At 48.6% G+C, this 21,868-nt stretch overlaps 1 protein-coding gene across 1 annotated transcript in view; it reads right to left on the bottom strand.

Moving 5' to 3' along the window:
- Window positions 1-10,350: 10,350 nt before the first annotated feature.
- FAM174B (family with sequence similarity 174 member B) overlaps window positions 10,351-21,868 on the bottom strand; it is a 31,745-nt gene continuing 20,227 nt past the window's right edge. The window contains exon 3 of the mRNA XM_061181793.1: window positions 10,351-12,177. Within this exon, the coding sequence (XP_061037776.1) occupies window positions 12,174-12,177 (4 nt within the window). The 3' untranslated portion in view covers window positions 10,351-12,173. The remainder of the gene's footprint in view (window positions 12,178-21,868) is intronic.

Consider the following 21,868-nt stretch of genomic DNA (forward strand, 5'->3'; position numbering starts at 1 on the left):
TCAAGCAGAAGTCTGAGGCCAGGGGACAGTGAGACGCCCCCTTCCAGAAAGGGGCAGGAAAACGCAGGCATGCTTTGGGTTTCTGTTGACCTGTGGCCTGGAGCACTGGTGATCATGGGATCCCACAGGCTGCAGATGATGCGGTGGCCCACCCAGGACAGGCAGGAGGGGCGCATCCAGCACACCACCCCCAAATCTTGCACAGCAGCCCTGCTGTTCTTAAGGGAGCTCAGTCATTTACACATTTTGAGAAGTGCTAAATTGCAATCATGCAAATATGTGACCCATCCCATTTCTTAATCCCTGTAACGGAAAGATGCAAATGAATGCATCCAGAAGATACTTACGACTGGATCAAGTCTTTTTTTCAATCGCTGCAGCCTTCTGAAGATAGACATTTAAACCCCAGCCGTGTCACCATCTCAGGTCCTAATATTGGGCTGAATGAAATTCTTCTATAACTCTCTTAGCTGACATCTGGGCCACCCAGGGAGTATGCCACATGCTGCATCTGACTGGACCCCAACCCGCCCCCTAGCCTCCCGAGCCCCGCATTCCTCTCTCCCCCGCATTCCTTCCTCGGTGAAAGCCTGCTGATGCCAACACTGAGCTCTGGTTTCCCTGCAACTTGCCCCACCCCACAGGTCTACACTTAATAAAGGGATCTGCTCAGCCCACAAAGGCTAGTGATAGAAGCTAAAGAAATTCCATGCACCCTAAGCTGCTGGCAAATACAAGTTCTGGAGGGAGCCGTCCTTGTTCAGGAACAAGTCAACCTGCGGGGCGGAGGGGGGAATTGTGTAGCACAGGGAGAGGGAAATCCTACTCCGAGGGCTTAAAGGAGTGAAAGATTCCTAACATTATCCTCAGGCAGGAAGATCTTTTTTTGATCTGCTTTGTAGGCTGGAGTCTCCCCTGAGCTCAAAATAGGGCTTGACACACACAGTAGGTGCTCAGTAAATATTTGTGAAATGAATGAATGAATGAATGAATGAATCAAGTCCTGTGCAGTTACGAAGTTGAGGAGGGTCCCTGCCAGCCGAGCTGCCGAAGGCTCAGTTACTGGTTACCGGTTACTGATAGCTGGCTCACTACCAAAGGGCATCCTTCTCCCTAGAGGCCATGGGAGAACCAGGGGGGGCAGGAGGACCTCCACCTTGGCTTTGCAAGCTCAGAAGCCTGGTTTTCCTTGGTATCCAAAACTGATCAACTCCAAGGCCAAGGTAATCATTAAGAAAAAGAGAAAGACTCCATCCCAGGGACCATCAGCATGGGCTGTAGGCATACCTCCCTGGTATCTTCACCCTCCTCTCTGATCTTCTGAGGTCTGCAAACCCCTCCAACAATCCCGACTCCTCTCTCCTCCTGGGCTGTCTCCAGGACACACATGGAGTTGACAATGTAGGAAGTATGGAATCAGGACAAGGCACATTAACAGGGGCACCTGGGTGAGATTCACGTTATCTGCAGCTTCTTGGCTTGCAAGCTGGTACAAACTCTGTAGAAAAAACAAAAGCAATGGTATATAATATACCAAAAACTTTTGCCCTGAGATCCCATTTTCAGGAATCTATCCTGAGAAATGATAAGCGAAGGCAATCATAAGATGCTCATAAAAGGTTTTTCAAAGCATTAATTATAACATTGGAAGCCACATAAAGGTCCCAGAATAGGAGAAATTTCAGATAAATGACAGCACGTTCCTCAGGAAACCCATCCGTGCCCTCAGCTACGCTGTAGGACTAAGAGATGGCAGGAACCTCAAATTCAACCAAACCAAGCCTACAAAGGAATTTGTAAATTTGCAGGAAGTGTGGGTTTTTGTGGAGAAGACTTACATTACAGAGTGTGCAGCATTTGACTCAAAAGAGAAAAAATTCCTGTCTTCGGCTTTTGTCCCAGAGTCTCCCAGCCACCATCTAGACCCTCTGGACTCAGCATCCTCATTGCCTCTCTCTTCCTCCTTATTTGATATTGATAACAAGAAAGACCTAAATACAATGTATCCTCTGCCAAAGAAGGGATCATTGGCACAGTTGTCCGTGAGACATGGCAGAAGCAGGCCATAGGTCAGAAGGCACAAGCTGACCACAATAACATAGATAGATAGATAGATAGATAGATAGATAGATAGATAGATAGATAGATAGATAGATAGATAGAAAGAAAGAATACATATATAAGTATATGGGAAAATAATTGGAGTGAATTTGAAGAAATGTAAATGTAATTTGATTTCCACTTGGGCCTCTCTTTTTATAACATTTCCTAAGTTCAGGGGGAAAAAAAACCCAGAATACCCTACCTAAATGCTTAGGCAGGAGTCCCCTAAAAATATGTGAGTTCTTTATATCTGCAGGCAATTTGATCCATCCTCTCTGACCCTCTGAGGTCTGCAGATGCCTCCAGCACTCCTGACTCCTCTTCCTTCCTTCTGGGATGTTCCTATCCCCAAAGTTCCTGAGGGAAACATGGACTCAACAGCTGGTGAATGAAGATGCCAGTTCTAGAGGCTTCCTTGGGTGGCCCAGCTGCTGGACCCTTCAAACCCTCCTGGGAAGGTGGGCAGGGCTCTGACTTGAGGCTGTCCCTCTGAGTTCTTCTTGCCCCAAAGGCCCAGATGAGCCAGCCTCCACCCCTGCCCCAGGGCCCAGCTTGCCTCCCTCTGCCCTTCCCCTACACCAGCTCTGCTGGGTGCTGTTTTCCCACGGTGGGCATCTCTGAAGCTGGTAAGAAGTCCCATGTCAAGGAGGTACCAAGAGAAGTAACTAAGACTTCCCTTGGTGGAAATGGCCCACTAGGCCATTGAAACCATCCCCTGAAGACAGTTGTCGTTGTTGTTGTTTTTTAAAAAAAGGTAGACTATTATAAAATGAACAATCTTCTTAAAGGCATCAAAGAGATAACAAGATAGTGGGGAATTACTGGGCAGAGTTATAGAGAAGAGAACCCAGAAGAGTAAACCCAGCTCTCGAAGCTTCTTTTGCCTTGAGGATTCAGCTAAATCTGCTTAGAAACCGATCTGTGCTTCCAATGGGTTTGTATACAAAAGCCACGGCACAGTACCCACCAAAGTTGGGGACCCTACCGAGCCCTCCCCTACCTCCTTTACCCTAACCCTGAAGGGCTAAGCTCTCAGAGTAAAGGTGAACCAGAATGAGCCAGTCCTCCAGGGACTTGCAGCTCAGCTCCCTGTCATCGAGTTGATTCAGGGGACCTCAAGCTGTGAACTTGAATGATGGTAGTCCCGTCTGGTACTGCCAGCAGTCATGTGTCAGAAGCAGAGAAAAGTCTTGTCTGGAAAAAGATAACATCATCCTAGGCTTCTAACTTTTCCTACAAAGAAAGAGCCATCCTGTAACTCCTTTCTCACCAGGAACTCCTGGCGGGTCCCCCTCCCTAAAAATACTCATGGGAGTCACCTCGCAGGGATGCTGAAATGTCTGAGCCAGGGGGCAGTCCCAAACCTGACCCCTCCCCCCGCTGCAAGGAGCCTTCACTGTTCCCTTTTCTGGGGTGAAACTGGATCCAGATGCAGGTTCTCTATGAAATCAACTGTATTGTTGCTAGAGGCCTCTTCTTGCCAAGTGAAATTTAAGAATCCAAACTAGAACAATTAAAACCCATCACCCTCTTCTCCCACATTTTTCTTTGCAAGGAGTCATGAGGCTCTCTTAGGAATCAGGTAGCCCTGCCCTGGAGAGGGTGTCTGACGCTGGGAAACCAGCTCCAGTCTCTTCGATAGGAAAGACCTCCTGTGGTGGTCTCAGGACACACCCCACCTGGTAGCCATTTCTCCTGAGCCTCACTCAGGGTCCTCCCTCATCCAGCCCTGTCCCTTCAAATTCAATTCAGAGCTGACCACCGCCTGTGCTCCATCATCCCTTAGACTCTCAGTAGGATGGCAGCTCTCAGCAGGATGGCAGGATTTTTATTTGCTTCATGTCTGTCTTTTGCTTAGTATAAATTCCACGGAAACCAAAGCTAAGTCTGTTTTGTCCTCTAGGGTGTTCCCAGTTCCTAGAACAATACCTGGCACAGAGTAGGGTGAATGAATGAAATCACCGCGTTTCCTATGAAGCCCAGAGACTCAGGACAGTCAGCTTTGGGGATTCACCCCTGCTTCTGCTGCAGTGATGGACTCCCCCTTCCTTTACAAATACTGGGAGCCCCTCCCCTTATCTCACTTCATTCTCTTTTTTTGTCTCCTCCTTTCGTACGAGAGTTCTCAGGATCAACGGGGGCTTTCAGAGTACTCTTATAGTAAAGTGCTGGTTGACTCTATTTGTCACTCTAAAAACACTTCCAAAGTCACTCACTGCCGGGTCCTCCTACTACCGTTATTGTCACTATCAAAAGTGATCACTGTCGCTCCACCCAAGTGCCCAGACTTGGCACAAAAAAAAAAAAAAAAAAGAACAGTCCATGGCCTCCTGGAAGCTGGAGCATCATGGGGAAGGCTGGATCAGTGAGTGCTCTGGTGACCTTGCAGTTATGTCAACAAGTACCTGGGGTACGTCTGAATAATTGCACCTTCTGAGAGAAAGAGTATTGTTTGCTTGGGGCAGGGCAGTGGGGGAGAGTGTGATCGGGGCTTAGGGCAGGAGGTGAGGTCCCGAGAGCCTGAAATGGACCATCCCAAGGCTCAGAGAAGAGGGGGAACTAACTGCAAGCAACAAGCGGGGGGATTTGGAATTTTTTTGGTTGGGGGGGAAGGGATGGGAGGAGTACACAGAGGCAAGAGAGGGTGGGCGAAAAGAGCAGTGTTGGCAAGAGTACGAGGCTGGACGTTGGGAACAAGGGGACATTCCAGTGGCAAGAGGATGGAAAGCATGTTTAAAAGCAGGAACATGCAAAGCCCCTTTCTAAAAGCGGGTGCACGTGTGCCTGTGGTTCACACGGTTAGCCCTCCCCCAGAACACCCCCTGTTCCTCCAGAAAGTCAAAACACTGCCCCCAAACATTTTATGTGATTGAGTTTTGATGTCATCTTACACCCAGGGTGACCCAGTAAACAGAGCAGATGTACAGAGGCAGAAACCAGGAGGCCAAGGTGACCCCGTGGTCACAAGCCCTCAGGTCTCCAAAGAAAGCACGCAAAGGGGGTTTGCCTCTGAGCTCCCTAGATCTTAAATCCCAACGGGGCCTGGCCACCTCAGAGAATAGACACCTCTCAGAGCGTCATCACGGCCCTCCTGGTGGCTGGCATCACCACGTAAAAGTGGAGCTTGAACTGGATCTGGACTGGAAAGGGAGGGCATGGGGCATGTCCAGGAACAATTGAGGAGGTTGCCTGGACACAAACAAAAGGGCTGGGGCGGGGTGCAACTAGAGGAGAAGGAGGCTGCGGAGAACCTCCCAAGCTAAGTTAAAGAGTTTGGACTTTTAATCTGTTGGCAACGGGGAGCCACTGAAGGTTTATTGACCAAAGCAGCACCAGGGTCAAGCCCCGCCCCCTCAGCCCCTGAAGGTGGGCAGAGCAGGCGGGCGGCGCCTAGGGGCCAAGAGACTCGTTAGGAAACTCTGCAGGAGTTTAGGCTCCGGAGGGGAGGACCGGGACAGGAGCAGGGCTGTGGATAGGAAGGAGGTCCAGAGACTTAACGAAGGCTGGAGAAGTGACCAGGACCAGTGAGCATCTGGGTCGGGGCAGGCGGGGCTGGGGAGGACAGACATTGAATCAAAGATGGCGTGGATGTCTCCCGCATCAAAGATGATGCGGATGACATCAGGGGCTGGGAGGAGGTAGGGGAAGCCCAGGGGACCCCGGAGAGAAACAGGTGGGCCTTGGGGCACACCAGCTGAGAAATGTGCCAGATGAGCTCATTTGTGGGAAGAGAGATGGGGGAACTTCTGGACACTCACGCTGCTTTCCTCGTGTGCGAACTTGCTGTCACCTTCCTCCTCTGTCTTGTCAAGTGCACAGAGGCGGCGTGCATGCCATCTTGCCCTTCTCAAAGAGAGCCATGTCTCATTGGATGGAGATTTGTGTCACCCCAAAGTGCCCACTCGGCACCATTCACACCTCCACCCCCCGGTTCAGGGCACTCACAAGGATCCTGAGCTAGGCAGCTCCCACCTGCCGTGGGTCCTCCTTGCCCACTTCTCCAGGGACCACCACCCTGCTGTCCTCCCAACCCCACTGAGAACCTACACAGCCTCCCGTCTATTTTTTCTCTTACAGCATTTTAGACCCCACATACTTTTGACATATTTGGCGTATCCCACGGGCAAACGTCTGAATTTCTTTGTGGCACTTAAAATACCCCGCCCACCTGTCTACCATCCTCCTGCACTCGTTTCATGATTCTTCACCTCTACTTGCAAAGTTTGAACTTGTAGCATTTTCTATGTTGTCATTGAAGGTTCTGGAGCACTTTCTCTCCTCTGTGTCTGTTTCTTCCTTCAGCTAATTTGCATCACTGCTTGGCTAGTTTCCAAATACTTTGCTGTATTCATCCTCTCCGTGGTCACCATTCCCCTGGATAGATAGTGATCAAATTTGGCCTAAAACGCTATCATTACACCATATCCTGTCTTTCTCTCGCCCCAAACCAAACTCTTACACCACAGATCCTAGAGTCTTGTAACACCTTCTTTTAACTCTCACCCGCCATCACTGCCCCAAGCTCTGGCCTTTCCATGCTGCACCGATTACTGGCGATCCCACCTGTGGCTCACTTTGCCTGGGATCTGCCCCTGTCACACCTGGAGGGCACTAGGGCGCCAGCTGGGACGGATGCCACTGCAAGATTTCCCCTTGGACAATCTTGCCTGTGGTACCAGGTGGGCCCTTCAGGGGCATCTGGTCTCCTCATGGGCGAGACCCTCTCTTCCTGAGTTGGAGCTTTTTCACCTGTAGGTTGCTGAGAAGGAAAGAAAACTCTGTAGTACTTTTTGAAGTTTTCTTCCCGCTCACCAGGAAGAGCCAAATATCCATGTGGGTTGACAACCAACCCTCCTCTCAGACTAGCTGACCCTTCCTCAGACATCAGGGCCGTCTTCCCAGGTACCCAAGATCTCGGAAACCCTGATCCTCCAAACAGGGTGGTTCTCTTGGGCATGGGGAGGAAACTGTCACCCCACCACGTCCCTGCTCTCCTCCAGGACATGCGTGACACCCTCGTCCTTGCTTTCTGGCCTCCAGTATCTGGGACGAGTTGGCACGGGTGACCCTCGGGCCAGGACATCCAGGAGGCATAACAGTAACTAGGGCTGTTGCAGGAGAGGGGGCAGGTCCGGGACGATGCTGGGCCTGTGGCCTAAACCTCCAGGGCCAGAATTCAGAAAGCCATGAGTGGTGGCGAAGCAGGGTGCAGGAAAAAGGCAACCTACGATCTTGCTCTTCAAGTTGCGGCCTCTCCTGGGAGCTTGTTAGAAATGTAGAGTCTCAGGCCACAGGCCTGCTGACTCTTTCTGGGCTCCCGTGGCGAGCTCTCGTGCATCTTCGCGTTGCCTTGGCCTCCGTGGACCTCACAGTGGAGCCCACTGGGACCCGTGCCCCTCCTCCTGCCCCCAGTTGGGCGTGCCCTGGCGGGGCCCTCCAGACCAGGAAACGTGCAGCTGAAGCCCCAGCAGGAGCAGCCCCAGTTGGTTATGGCCAACATTCTGGGGTTGCCACTCTCGTCCCCCTTGGTGAAGTTCAAGGCTTTCAGACTCCATAGTCACCGAGCTTACTGCTTTTGGGAAACACCTGACGGCGGTCTCCCTCGGTGGCACGGCACTGTGAATCTGAGGTTTTTTTATAGGTGGGTCCAAATCCACTCTCTGCCCCGCGGGCAGTCACCACACCCTCTCCAGTCTGGACGTGGGGGAGGGGTGCCCCCGACACACCCCTCAGCATCCCACCAACCCCCCGCCAGGTGGGGCGGGAAAGCCATGAGGTACAGGTGTAGGAGAAAAAACGGGAGAAAGAGGAAGACAGCGGCCTCTGCCTGTCTTGCTTAGGGTTCTGGGTACAGACGCTCCAGGCTCAGAGGGAATTTACCCTCCTGTGGAGGAAACAGTTGGAATTCCCATAAACTCTGGGAGCCCGAGTTTACTCAAGCGTAGAATGACGATGCTGGACTCCATGACCCCCCAGTGCCCTTCCAGCCTGCACACCCACCCTACACAGCCCAGCGTCCTCCTGCTTGGCAGTGCTCCCTGCTGGGGTGCGGGCTTTGGGTTGGCTCTTTCCAGGCCCTAGGACCTCATCCCAAGGATGGTCATTAATACCGCAGAGGTAAGATGCAAAAGCTTTGAACATAAAAGTCTGATATAGAACTTAGTGCCTGACCAAGGCAGCATCCCAAGTCAGTGGTGTGGGGACAATCGGAAAGACACCTGAGAACAACGAAAATTGAATCCAAACCTCACACGACGGCCGCTTCAAGGACAGGACTCGGGAGACCAGTGCTTCTGAACCGTCTCTGCACATCAGGACCACTGGGGGCTCATGCTGAGGCGACGCCCACAGCGGTTCTGGGAAGGCTAGTGGGGCTCTGATGGGTCTGCCGCGGGTCAGGAGCCCCAGCGTACTCTGCCCTCCCTGGACAGGCTCCACACAGGCAGCAGCTGCCCTTTATGGGCTCCACTCAGTGACACAAGGACGGTTACTGAGCTGCTCAGCCAGGGTGGGGACAGCCGAGGGTCAGAACTGCACACAGCTGGGTGGTGACAGCCGGGCCTGGCCGCGAGCAGAGATGATGCTGGACCATGGTGACCCGAGCTCTGCACTCAGGCAGACTTCATCCTTCCCCAGGCTTCAGGCTGAAATATCAAAAGGGGTCTAAAGAGGAGGAAAGAGAAGGAGGAAAGGAAACTAGCTGTCGTCTGAGCTCTCCTTGGGGTCCAGTTCAGACCCCAGGGACCTCACTCCTTGTACTTGGCATGGGGCCTCTCTTGTTCTTTGCTTTTGCCAGTAGAGATCAGAGATGGGGTCCCTCAGTGGTGCAATTCTACAAAATACAATGCTAAGGCTCTTTTTCAAACCGTTTTAAATATTTGTGGACACCAGGAAATGCTCATAATGGTAAGTGAAAAAATCAGGTTGTATGACCCAAATGTGTAGAGAAAAACATGAAAAGGCACTCACACAGAAGTCCAGAGGCCACTCGTAGTGTAAAGCAGAGCTGGCCCCTCCCTTGTCAAGGCTTCTGAGGCCCTCGCATCCCTGTCACAGCCTTTATGCTCTGTCATCCCTCTAGGTCACGTGTCTGGTCTTCCCCTGAGACTCAGCTTCTCGAGCCTTCCAATTAACACAGAGCCCAGCGTAAGTGGGCATTCAATAAATGTTTGCAAATGATAAATGCAGATAAATGATGGAAGGAAGGGAGGAAGGAAGGAAGGAAGGGGGGAACATCAAAATGCTGTTAAGGGTATTATTATCTGGATAACTTGTTTTATCTTCTTTATAATTAACTATCTGTCTTCCAAAATGTCACCCACGAAAACATCGCTTTTATAATAAATCCATTTTTAATCAAAATTCTGCTACTTAAATCAGTCTGAAATGTTTTCTCATAACTTCCAGTCCTATTTTTAAGTGAATCCAGAAGACACTGACTAGATCATGTCTCTATAATGGTCACACCTTCCAGAGCCGATACTGGACACGTGATCTGACAAGTCCCCAAATGCTCGCAAAAGAACGGGAACCGGGTCTTTGAAATTGGGGTGCCCCCAGCTAAGGAACATCTAATCTTTCACCGAGGGAGGAAGGCAGTAACGCTGGGGGGTGTGGGATCCATTTGGACAGTGCTGTCCCTTTGGACCCCAAAGTTGGCCCCTCTGAAGTGCCCATGAAAAGAACAAAAAGAAGGAGGCATTAGAGAAAGGAAGTCATCCCACCCAGGTCCGATATTCCTTCCAGCCCAACTTTGCTTCCCCGAGACCCAACTCACTCTGCTTTTAAGAAAAGGAACTTGTCTTCGCAGCGGAGGAGCTGGATTTTGCAGGTAAAGGAAGGCCCCCTGCAGCCTCCTCTCCGCATCCCACCCTCCTTTCTCCCCTCTGCCTGGGACCCCACTCTACCCAGCACCGGTCACCACAAATGCCTTGCCCACAACAGGGGACCTCTAGCCCCCCTACCACCACCAGCTCTCTCTGCACCTCTGGAATCCCACAGAACTTTGTCACTCTGGCAGGACTTAGAGGCAGAGGGGCCTGGGTGGGACCTGGCCCCTGAGCTCGATCCGAGCCCCAGCACTGAGGCGCCCAGGGCTTCGGACCCAGGCCGGCCCCAGGCCCAGTACCTCCCCCTGGGCACCCCCCCCCCACCCTCCTCTGAGCCTCGGGCCCACATCCCTGATGAAAAGAAGGCACCTTGCTGGCCTCCATCTCAGAAAACCTCCAAACTGATGCATACACAGTTCACGCCAGAAGGGTTTTTTATTTAAGAGCCTCTAGTGCCAAAGCTGTGGCATCTGGAAGGTCATTCTTGGTGGCCGCCTCTGCCAGGCCCTGTGACAAGCACCTGGCAGACAGAGGCCGGCGTTCATGCGTCAGGCAGAAGAGTCCAGCTTCTCCGCAGATGGTTCAGACGTGGTGTCGGAAAGGCAAGTGTGAGCCACGGTTCCAGTTCAAAGGTCCGGACAGCGCACAGCTGCTAGGTGGCCCATCCGGTTTAGTCACCACCCAGGCCCATGAGGACACGGTGGAGGGTAGAGATAAAGCAGGCCCACCCCTCTGGCAAACAGGGCGGAGAAAGGGAGAAGGAAAGTCAACAAAAGAAGCAAAATCACGGGAGGGAGCCGAGGAGCAGCAGGCCACTGTCCCCAGAGTGGCCGCCCCTCTCTTCTGCAGAGGCCGAAGTGCCACCCTGATGGGCCAGGGCTGCAGAGCACCCATGCCCAGCGGGCCTTGGGAACCAGGGGACCCCAAAGCAGGGCAGCCCCTTCTCAGGAAACCGAAAAATCTGAAAATAGGGGCGAGTAGGGAAAGGCCAGAGTTTTCATCCCAAGCAGTGAAGCAGACAATAAACAGGCAAATTTGCAAACCCTGCAGAATGCCAGAAAAGAGGAGATAAAACAAATTACAAAACACCTTTCCAGAGAGAACAGAGTAGCCGGCCCCCAAAGGCACTGCTAGGAGACTTTAGCAGAAGGATATCCGTTGCAGCAAATAACCCGGGGGAAACAGTGAAATGGGAGGCCTCTATCATCCTGAGAAGTCAGCCCGAGGCCCTGCTTCCAGCAAGTGTCGGGCACTCGAGCTGCAAGAGAAGCCACCACCCAAACCCACCTGTGGGAGGGGCCTTCCTGCAGTAACCTCCGGGGTCCAGGTGGGTTCCTAGGCCAGTCTGGCCTGGACCAACTGCAAACGTAGTCCCTGGCAGTGGGCTTTTTTCAGCCAACCAAATCACCATTCATTTAAATTATCACAGTGATTTTTTTAAAATTCCATTTCTAAGACCAACAATGTAGAACGGTGACAGGGCAGAGAAACACACAATGGATGTTACTAAGCAAAGGCTGCCAAACACTTTCTTTTCTCTTTAGAGATGGAGAAATTATCTCACATGTACATACACACACACACATGCACACACACACACACACGCACACACACAGGTCTAGGTTTCTCCCTGATATTGAGAATTCTTTGTGAGCTAGCCATGCCTAATTCTGCTGAACCCTTTCGAAAAAGGAAAAGAAAAGGAGCCACAGGACGTGTTTACATCTGCTACGAGCTGAGCAGCTCCAAGCCCTTGCACTCTGAACTTTCACGCAGCCACCACCAACGAAAGGCCAGAACTCGATCAAGCCCAGAAAGACCACAAAGGGTCAGACATCTAAAAGTTCGTAGATCCAGGAGAGCAGACTGTCAGAAACCCTAAATATGCCGCTGAATATCCTTTAGGCTTTTTTTAGGTTCTTGATAACTTCTGATCTCTTTTACTTTTGTCGGCAGTTGCTTTAAAATTATTTTTTAAATCAGCATGTTTCCCCTTGCCCTTTAGCAAGGCAAAAGCCTTCTTGAGGAGGGAATAAAGGGTGACATTTTAAAGGGGCGTCCAGAGGGTGGTGTCTCCTGCAGTGACATTCGGAGCCAACATTCTACACACAACTGTGCCAGAGTTTCATAAATAATGTTTGTTTTGGTTTCAACACCTCGGACGGGACAGCTTCCAGATCCTTCACACCCCCCAGCTTCAGCCGACCAGCCACAGGATGCCAACACGCTGGAGAACAGGTTTTACCTAAAAGAAGAAGAACAAGTCACTGGCCTCTGGCAGAGCCGCACACCCATTGTGACCCCTCCCTAACCACGACCATCCTCCAGCCCACGCCGTCGTCCTAGCAGGGCAGTTGACACCCCTCCCGTGCCCCTCCAGCAGCGCCTCCATCTCTCTCACCCCCATCTCTATTCCTGCCACACAAGCTGCCTTTTCAGTCCTTGAAAACGCCACCCTCCTCAACCCCAGGACCTTTGAACGTGCTGCCTGGAACGCACACCCACTCCTCCAGGTAACACCTTCCCTTCCCTCAGCTCCCAGCTCAGGATCCTTTCCTAGGTCCCCACACAGACCCCTAGTACACCACCTCTCTTACCCTTGTAATCCTCCTTCCTAGCACTTCGGTGGGTGTTTACACCGGGGCTTGGCAAACCTTCCCTGTAGAAGTCCAGAGAGTACTAAATATTTTTGGCTTTGCAGGTCCTCTAGTTTTTGTGGCAACTGCTCAACCCTGCTGCTGGAAATGCTTGGCATGGCTGTGTTCCAATAAAACTTTATTTGTGGACACTGAGGGTTTGAATTGCATTTAATTTTTACATGTCATGAAATGTTATTCTTCTTTTGATTCTTTTGCAACCATCAAAAATGTAAAAATTATTCTTGGCTCAGGAGCCATACAAAAATAGGCAGTGGGCTGATCTGGCCCAGGGCCCTTAGCCTGCTGGCCCCTGGTTTATGGTTTATGTAATTATCTGATTCGTGTCTGTCTCTTGCTTAGACTGGGAGCTCCCTGCAGGTGAGACCCTTGTCAGAGCTTGTTCACATTTAAACCCCAGCACCAAGCACAGTGTCAGACAATTGTAGGGGGTGCAAGAAATATTTGTACAATGAGTGAAAGTTGAAAAACTAAATCTATTCAAGACATCATCCAAAGGGACTTAGAAAAGGAGGGAAAATCTGAGAGGTCCCCAGCATCTATTAATGTTTGAACATGGGCATTACATAATCACATGGAAAAACAGTGGGGACTTAATAGAACTTATAAAATAATAAACTGCTTTTCATAACGTTATATGATCCCAAATATAAATATCAGGTAACTAATTACTGAAAGATATGGACATCCTATTTTTAGGAAATACACACTTAAGTACTGGGGGGAAAGGGACATGATAGACGTAACTTACGTTCAGAAAATGGTTCAGAAAAAAAAATCTGAACACACACACAGAGCCATCATAAGGCAAATGAGGCAAAATTTTAAAATAGGAAAATCTAGGTAAAGGGTATCCAGGTGTTGTCTCTGCTGTTTTTGTTTTGCAACTTTTAAGTTTGAAATTATTTCCAAATTTAAAAAAAATAGACATGGGTATCCTCATATTGACCACTAGGGTCCCCTGTTCAACAGATTAGAGGAAGAAAAAGATAAATCCCCACGGCCATGTCCACGCTGTGAAGGCTGGCTTTCTTGGCTCACCCACATGCCCCCTCCTCTGGGCTAGGAAGAGGGGGGCTCACCCCCGCCTACTGACATCCACGGAGCCCAGACACCCCCACTCTACAGATGCAGCCTGAGGACCTCAAATGTTAAGACTCCCAGCGGCCTTGACCTCACAGTCAGGCCTTCCCCTGCATCCTGCTGCAAGTTCAATGTCGAGCATGAGGGGTCGGGGCCAGGGGACTGGAGGCGGAGCAGCAAAGCTTTCAAAAATCAAGAATCGGACCAGAGTAAAGGGACCCGATTCCCAAGAGCTACCCAGAGCAGGTGTGCATATGAACAAAAGCAGACTACCGTGAGCCTGCTGAATCTGGAAAAAGCAGACCGTCAGAATTCGCAGAGATGTGAACTTTACATACCGCCAACGCACTGAAAATTCACCTTCGCAGGTGTCCCAAGATTGTTATTTTGTTGAACTGCATCTTCCGGATGCCCCAAGGGCACACCCCGGGATGCTCTGCCAGCTTCCCTGCCTGCACCCCATTCCCCCTGTGTGCAGTTGTTGACTCCTTGTGCTTACAGGAATAAACGCGCGCGCGCGCGCGCACACACACACACACACACACACACACACAGTGGGTAGAGACGGAGCAGGAGGAGGGGAGCCCACCACGAGCCATCAAGCACATCTGATTCCTCAGGCTCCCTCCTCAGCAGAACTAAATCTCCAGGGCTGCTCCTGGAAAAAGAAAACAGACCCGCTCGCCCGCCCCACGGGGAGCAGCTGCTCTGGGCGCGTGCCAGCACCTCGGAGGTCACCAGCTCTGGATCTCAAGTCTGAGCAGTGTGCTTGGCTGCCCTTCAGACTCTCTGGTGTGACTGTGACTCCGGAAGCTCTGGGGAAAACCGACAGGGGGACTGGGGTGAGGAGGCAGGTTGTAAAGTCCCGGCTCTCTTCTTTTCATCCCACTGTTCCCCTGAGGCCATGAAGCTTTGGGGCTCTCCCCTGGGGAGTGTCCTGGGGGGACAGGCTCATAGCTGCAGCTCACCCGGTTAGCCCTACACCCGCTCAAACTCGCACCTGTCGACATGCTATTACTTCTTCCTCGAATGCCCTCACTCTTCCCTTCCCGTCGATCTGCTCCTGGCTCGCTCCCTGCTCCTTCCAAACCCCCTGTAAGCTTCATCTCCTCTGGGAAGAGGTGCCAGGGAGATGTGCCCCTGCTGGCTGCCCACAGCACCCTGTTCTTTCCTCCCTGTGGCGTTTACCAGGTCCTCTTATAAGAGTCCATGTTCCTGGACTCCCCACCTCAGCACAAGCTCCCCGAGGGCAGGGCCAGGCTTACCCATCCTGCACTCGCAGTGAGCTGGGTGCACGTAGAAGGTGACAAGCAGAGATTTCTAAGAGGGCTCTCTGGGCCCTTTCCCTCCTCCAGAACAGCCAAACTGCTATTGACATCCCTGCTTTGTCACTAAGATTAACCAGAAAGGTGGTCCATGCAGACCCCGCTCCCACACTCCCTGGAAACTCCAGGTGAAGTAAAGGCACGTTTAGGTGCCATGACCCATGCTTATTCCCTTCAGATTTGCAACTGTCCTGTACAGCGACATTGGGTTACAGCCATCCCAGGGAAGGAGAGGGACATGCCCCAACCTGTCCCTGTCCCATGTTTTACAAGAAGTTTGTCTGTCGGCAGAAAGAGACTTCCACACGGGAGCACCTGTCTCAGCACCTGTCCTGCACACTGGCAGCTGACCCCTCGGTGCAGCAGACAAGGACACCTCAGGAAGACGGCACAGAAGCCACGGAATGGAGAAGCTGAGGGAGGAAGCCGGGCCACGTGTGTGAGTTCTCCTGAGACAGACAGACGTGAGGACCACACCACCAGGTGCCGAGGGTCCCTCGGCAGTCTTCCCACTTTCATCCCAGGACATCAAACACAAAAAAGAACAACTGAATAACGTGGCTAGCTTTTACAAAAGCACTGCTAGTTAGGATTATTTGTGTGTTTTCCTTTTTTTCCCCCTTTTCTTTGCCTGATCCTTACACAGTACTATAAACTGTGTGTCCATGTAGGCAGGAAACTAAGTCAGATTCACTTAAACATGGATGGACCTAGAGCTTATCATACTAAGTGAAGTAAGTCGGAAAGAGAAAGACAAATACCATGTGATATCACTTATATGTGGAATCTAAAAAATGATACAAATGAATTTATTTACAAAACAGAAATAGACCCACAGACATAGAAAACAAACTTATGGTTACCAAAGGGGAAAGGGGGGAGGGATAAATTAGGAGTTTGGGATTAACATATACACACTACTATATATCAATATAAAAGTTAGCCAACAAGGACCTACTGTATAGCACAGGGAACTATACTCAATATTTTGTAATAACCTATAAGGGAAAAGAATCTGAAAAAGAACAGATATATATATATGTGCGTAACTGAATCACTTTGCTGTACACCTGAAACTAACACAACATTGTAAATCAACTATACTTCAATGAGAAACAGAATCACCTAGCAATTAATTTTCATCGCCACACAAATTCCTGTTTGCATAGTCTCCCTCCTCATAGATATAAAACTCAAATAGTTGTAAGGTGCACGATACCTTAGCTGAGAACTGCCCCCAGAATGCCAATATTGCTTTTCAGAGAAAAAAAATGCCTCAGGAGATGCCCATTTATATATAACACATAAGCTCAGCATTCTACAAAGCAAGAGGGCTGTTAGAGAGTTATTCAAACTGCTTTGGGGATGGCCTCTGATGCCGTTTCAGGTCCAGGGAGGATGCTTCAGCCACCCTGGGGAGCCCGCAGGTCACCAGGTCCCCTCTGATTCCTTCCAGGCCCCAGAAGCTCAGGGTACCGGTTGCCTCTGCAGCAGTCCCCACGCTGACGCTCCTAGCAGCCTCACTCCTCATCCTCAGGTGATGAGGGAGCATGGGACGGGCCGAAGGGCCCTCCGAGCTCAAGGATTCTAGAAGTCACTGCCTTGAGTGTGCTTAGCAGGGCCTTAGCTTTGTCTCTGCCATAGGGTGGCCATGGGGACCCTGACCTCAGCCCTCAGTCTAGGATAAGCAAGTCAAGTCCGTTTTCTCCCTCTCCCACCACAGCCTCCAGGGGCCGCTGGCTGCAAACAGCCACCAAACGCCTTTTGTTCCAAAGCCAAGATGCCAGGCACAGCCCCCAGAGGTGCGGGGGACATCTCATCCGTTTCTAATTATATTCCCTCCGGAAGCCCTATCCACAAGAGGGTGGGAGTCAGGCATTTCTGGGGCGCACATCTGCACCCCACGGGCCACGTCTTTTCCAAACCTAAGAAGCAGGGGCACCAAGCCTGCCCTCCCTCCCGGCGCCTGGAGACCAGGAGTGGCAGGAGGTGCATGTTCTCCCGGCAGCACACTTTTGGGCTGCGCTTGTCACGGCTTCTGGTGCCACCTACCAGACAAAGGGCAGGAAGAGCGGCATCTGCCTCGCCTCAGGGGACACCTGGAGGGTGCCACAGAAGGCTCCGGTGATAAACCAGGGAGGCCCAGAGGTCCACGACATCAGCCACATCTGCACGCTAGGCCAACCAAGCTCAAAACACATGCAGCCAGGATGCACACGCCTTCTGAAATACGGAACCATTTCAAAACCCCAGGGGTCTCTGTACTCCATTTAGCCATCATTTCTCTCTTCCAATTAGCCTTTTTAAGTACAGAGTTGGAAACTCACTTCCACAGACTCTTTTCCCTCCCCACATCTGGCCCTAAACATCGGAGGCCTTACCTCATGCGTTGTGACATCCCAGTGGCGTGGGAGCCTGGGAGGAGGGCTGCCCACGGAAGCCTTGCCCTGCCTGCCTTCTCTCCACCCCACTTCCTGCCTGGCTGATGCTCACGGGCTCTAAGGCAGGAGACGTTATCAGAGAGCTGCACGTGTAATACAAGGCAGGTTACGGCCTTACTGCCCGGGCGCCAAAAACGTGATTTTCCTCTTTGCACTCACTCATAAAACCACCCAAGGCCATGATTCAGCCACATCCGATTTAAATGTAGTCTGTCTCCCAGGGGGAACCAAAAAATTTACTTGAGCCATCTCTAAACAGGAAAGACGAGGACCTGTGAACAGATTATCACGTGCAGACAGAGCAGTTCTCAAAAACGCTAAAGCCAACATAAAATTGGCCTTAAAATTCTTGTTCTTTCAAATGTATTGACCTGAAAAGTCGTTTGTGATATGCTGTTCGGGTGGAAAAATGTTCCAAAGCAGCACGTGTAACATGGTCTTATTTCTGTAAAAAGGAAAATTCCACGGGTACGTACTCACACACACTCTAGTGGTTATCGTTAAGTACTGAGATTAAAGGTGATTTTATTTTCCCGTTTTCTTATCTGTAATTTCTATACCATACATTACATCTGTAATAAAAGCTATGACCTGGTCTTTTTAAATGGTCAATCATCTTTGGGCCTGAGGACTAGAGTGGTTTTGTGTCCAGTGACTCACCCCCAAGTTCACTCACATCCTCACAAACAGCACCAACTTCTCACATGAACCACTTGAAGTCCGTCCTTCACAACAAACAGGGAAGCAGGATAGCGCCTGGCAGTGATAAGGAAAGCCTGTGGAAGGCAGCTGAAGTAGATAAGATTACAGAATAAATGCTTACACCAGAAAAGGAGGCTGAAAATGAAGGAGCTAAATACGCAATGGAAGAAGTTAGAAAAAAAGAACAGAACGTACTCAAAGAAAGCTTAAGGAAGAAGAGCAGAAATCAACTGAAATTGAAAATGATAATATAATAGCAAGGATCAAATAAACCAAAAGTTGGCTCTCTGTATAGATGAATAAAATTAAACGTCCAGCAAGACTGATCAAGAAAAAGGAGAAAAGGCAAACAGAATCAATATTAAGAATGAAAAGGGGACCACGACTACACATTTGACAAAGAATAAAAAGATGATAAAAAGAGAATGTTGTGAATAACCTTAGGACAATACATTTGAAAACTTACACGACATGGACAGAATCCCAGAAAAATACAACCCATCCAAACTGACCCAAGAAGAAATAAAGACTAAATAGTCCTATGACTATTCAAAGAATTGGACATCAATAGTGTTTTCCAATCTTCAAACAAAGAAAGCATCAAGGTCCAGCCAGTTTTAGCGTATTCTACTAAACATTTAGGAAACAAATAATTCTAATCTGATACTAACTATTCCAGAGAAAAGGAAAGTAAGGAACAGACCTAACTTGTTTTATAAAGCTAGTAAAACTTCTACCAAAGCCTGACAAGGATATTACAAAACAGGAAAATGACAAACCAATCTCAGTCACTAAGAGAAACAAGAAAGTCCTAAGCAAAATATCAGCAAACTGAATGTAGCAATGTGAATAAAAAGATAACATGACCATGACCAAGCTCCTTTATCTCAGGAATGCAAAGTTGGTTTAATATTAGAAAAAAAATCAATGAATATAAGTTCACCACCTTAACAGATTAAAGGAGAAAGTATAATATTCTCAACGGAGCTAGAAAAAGAATTTAATAAAATTTGACATTAGCAAACTAGGAATCGAGGGAAGCTTCCTGGGGAAAAAAAATCTACAAAACCCTACAGCAAACACTGCTCTTAGTGTCAATATTGAAAGCACACCCTTTAAGATCAAAAACAAGACAGGATGCCTATTATCATCACTTCTATTTAACAATGACTTAGAGGCCAAGAATGAGTATAAAAAGGCTTAAAAAAAGAGAGAGATAAAATGTTGAAGGACCTGGGGGGAAGGGAGGCAGTCTTATTAGTCTCAAGTGATATATCTACATAGAAAACTCAAAAGATCCACATTTACACTACTAGAATTCATAAGAGTTTAATGAGGTTGCTGGATTTTTTTAAATCAATATTTTTTAAAAATCAACTGCATTTCTAGACACCATGAACAGAAAGTAAGAAAGTGATATTTTTTAAAAAAAGAGATCAGATTGAGGTCATGAGTCATGTGGCAGCGGGTTGCAGAGGAACCTGTCTTTGAAGCTGTCCCCAAAGTGACAGCAGAGAGAAGCCAGCAGCCCCAGAAGCAGAAACCCGGGAGTGGAGACTGATCCTGTGGGATACAGGGGTCATTACCGTGGATTATCTGGGATGAAAGACTAATATGAATGGACTTGCTGAGTCCTGAGTTTCTGCCCAGAATCGGGGTGGAGGAGAGGCATGGAGGTGCCTGGGGGACCTTAAGTGATTCCTGTATTAAAAATTACCATGTGTGAAAGGGTCCCGTGCTATCGCTGTGTCACATAGAGATAGAGGGCCCATTATTACAGTGGCCAACAAAAATGCTCCAGAGCATTGCAACAGACCAGGGAGCAAGCTCGGACTCTCAAACAGCAAAAGTATTACCTGCTACCTTAACACCTACCAGGTAGTTCCATGTAATCATTTGCCTTTGGAAACAAAATCACTATGTTGAAGAGATATCTGCACCCCAAGGTTCACAGCAGCATTATTTACAATAGCGAAGACATGGAAACAGCCTACGTGTCCAACAACAGATGAATAAATAAAGAAAACGTGAAATACACACACACACATACACACACAGACACACACACAATGGAATACTAGTCAGCATAAAACAGAAGGGAATCCTGCCACTTACAATACCATGGATGGACCACGAGGGCATCATGTTAAATGCAATAAGTCAGGCTGAGAAAGACAAATACTGTATGATCTCACTTATACGTGGAATCTAGAAAAACCAAACTCATAGAAAAATAGATCAGATTTGCAGTTATCAGAGGCAGGGGGTTGGGGATGGGGGAATTGGGTGAAGGTAGTCAAAAGGTACAAACTTCCAGTTACAAGATGAATACCTCCCGGGGGTGTAATGTACAACATGATGACTACAGGTTAACACTGCTGTATGATAGATCTGAAAGCTGCTAAGAGAGTAGATCCTATAAGTTCTCATCACAAGGTAAAAAAAATGTTTTTGTAACTATGTGAGGTGCTAGATGCCAACTAAACTTATTGTGGTGATCATTTCACAATATATGTATGTCATTATGCTGTATACCTTCAACTTATACAGTGCTGTATGTCAATTATATCTCAATAAAACTGAAAAAAAAAGTTTTAATTTTGAAATCGTTTGCCTTTGATGGTGAGTTTCACAGCCAGGAGCAACGCCAATACAGCGCTAACTGTTCCTAGGAAAGGAACTTGCTCCATTATTTGAAGAACTGAGACTCGTTGTGGAAGGTTCTTAATCTGACAGTGGTTTCAATACTTTCGTCCTCTTTGTGACACCAGACACGACCTCCACCAGCAGTCTTTGAACCACAATAATATTTGTATCCAGATTCTCTAGAGGGGTCCCTTTTCCAGCTTATACTCAAGAAAGAGTCAACAGTTAGACTTTCTGGACAGACAGTGATATTTCTTTGCTTAGGGTCTTTTCTTATGTAGTTGGGTCTGAGGCTACCACAAAAATGGCTCCATCTATCCTAGCCCCCGTGGAGTCGGCTCACACACCAAATATGGATGAGATCCCATCCCACGGCTCAAAATCAAAACAGTCCATTGATCCACTTAAGCCATCAAGGGCTCCCTATCGTACAATAACCCCAGGCCTGCAGGATGCAGCTGAGCCTTTCCATTGTGACTCATAATGAGGACATCGTGGTCTTCACATTTTGTTTCATTTCTGTGCCTTGAATGTGAGACCGATAAAACGGCTTAGCAATAAAATCAGTATAATCACTTTCTTATGTACATAGTATTTTGCAGTATGGGTGCAGGTTAGTAATTGTTTTGATTCTTCTCAAAGGGGGCTGCTCTCTACCTAAACTGCAAATTATAGCTAATGGTTTGTTCCTCCACTCTATCTATAACCAATCCATGTCAATGTTGTGCGTTCTTCATAAAATTTAGGTGTGATTTGTTAACAAACTCTGTTTCCAATATTGGTATGTACGTGAACATGATAATACAGGCATTATTTTTCAGACCTGAGTATAAATAAAATCATTTTTTAAAGTAAACAGTATTTTAAAGTAAAAAAATTGGGAGATTGGGATTGACATATATATGTATCAAATAGATAACTAATAAGAACCTGCTGTATAAAAAATAAAAAAAATTTTTTAAAAGATACATGCTACCCCCCAAAAAATATTTTTTTAAATAAAGTAAAAAAAAAATATATATATATATATATATATATATATATATATATATATATATATCTCAAAATGTAAAACACCTGGG

Source organism: Eubalaena glacialis, chromosome 2 (genome assembly GCF_028564815.1).
Source record: "Eubalaena glacialis isolate mEubGla1 chromosome 2, mEubGla1.1.hap2.+ XY, whole genome shotgun sequence".
Lineage (NCBI taxonomy): Eukaryota > Metazoa > Chordata > Mammalia > Artiodactyla > Balaenidae > Eubalaena > Eubalaena glacialis.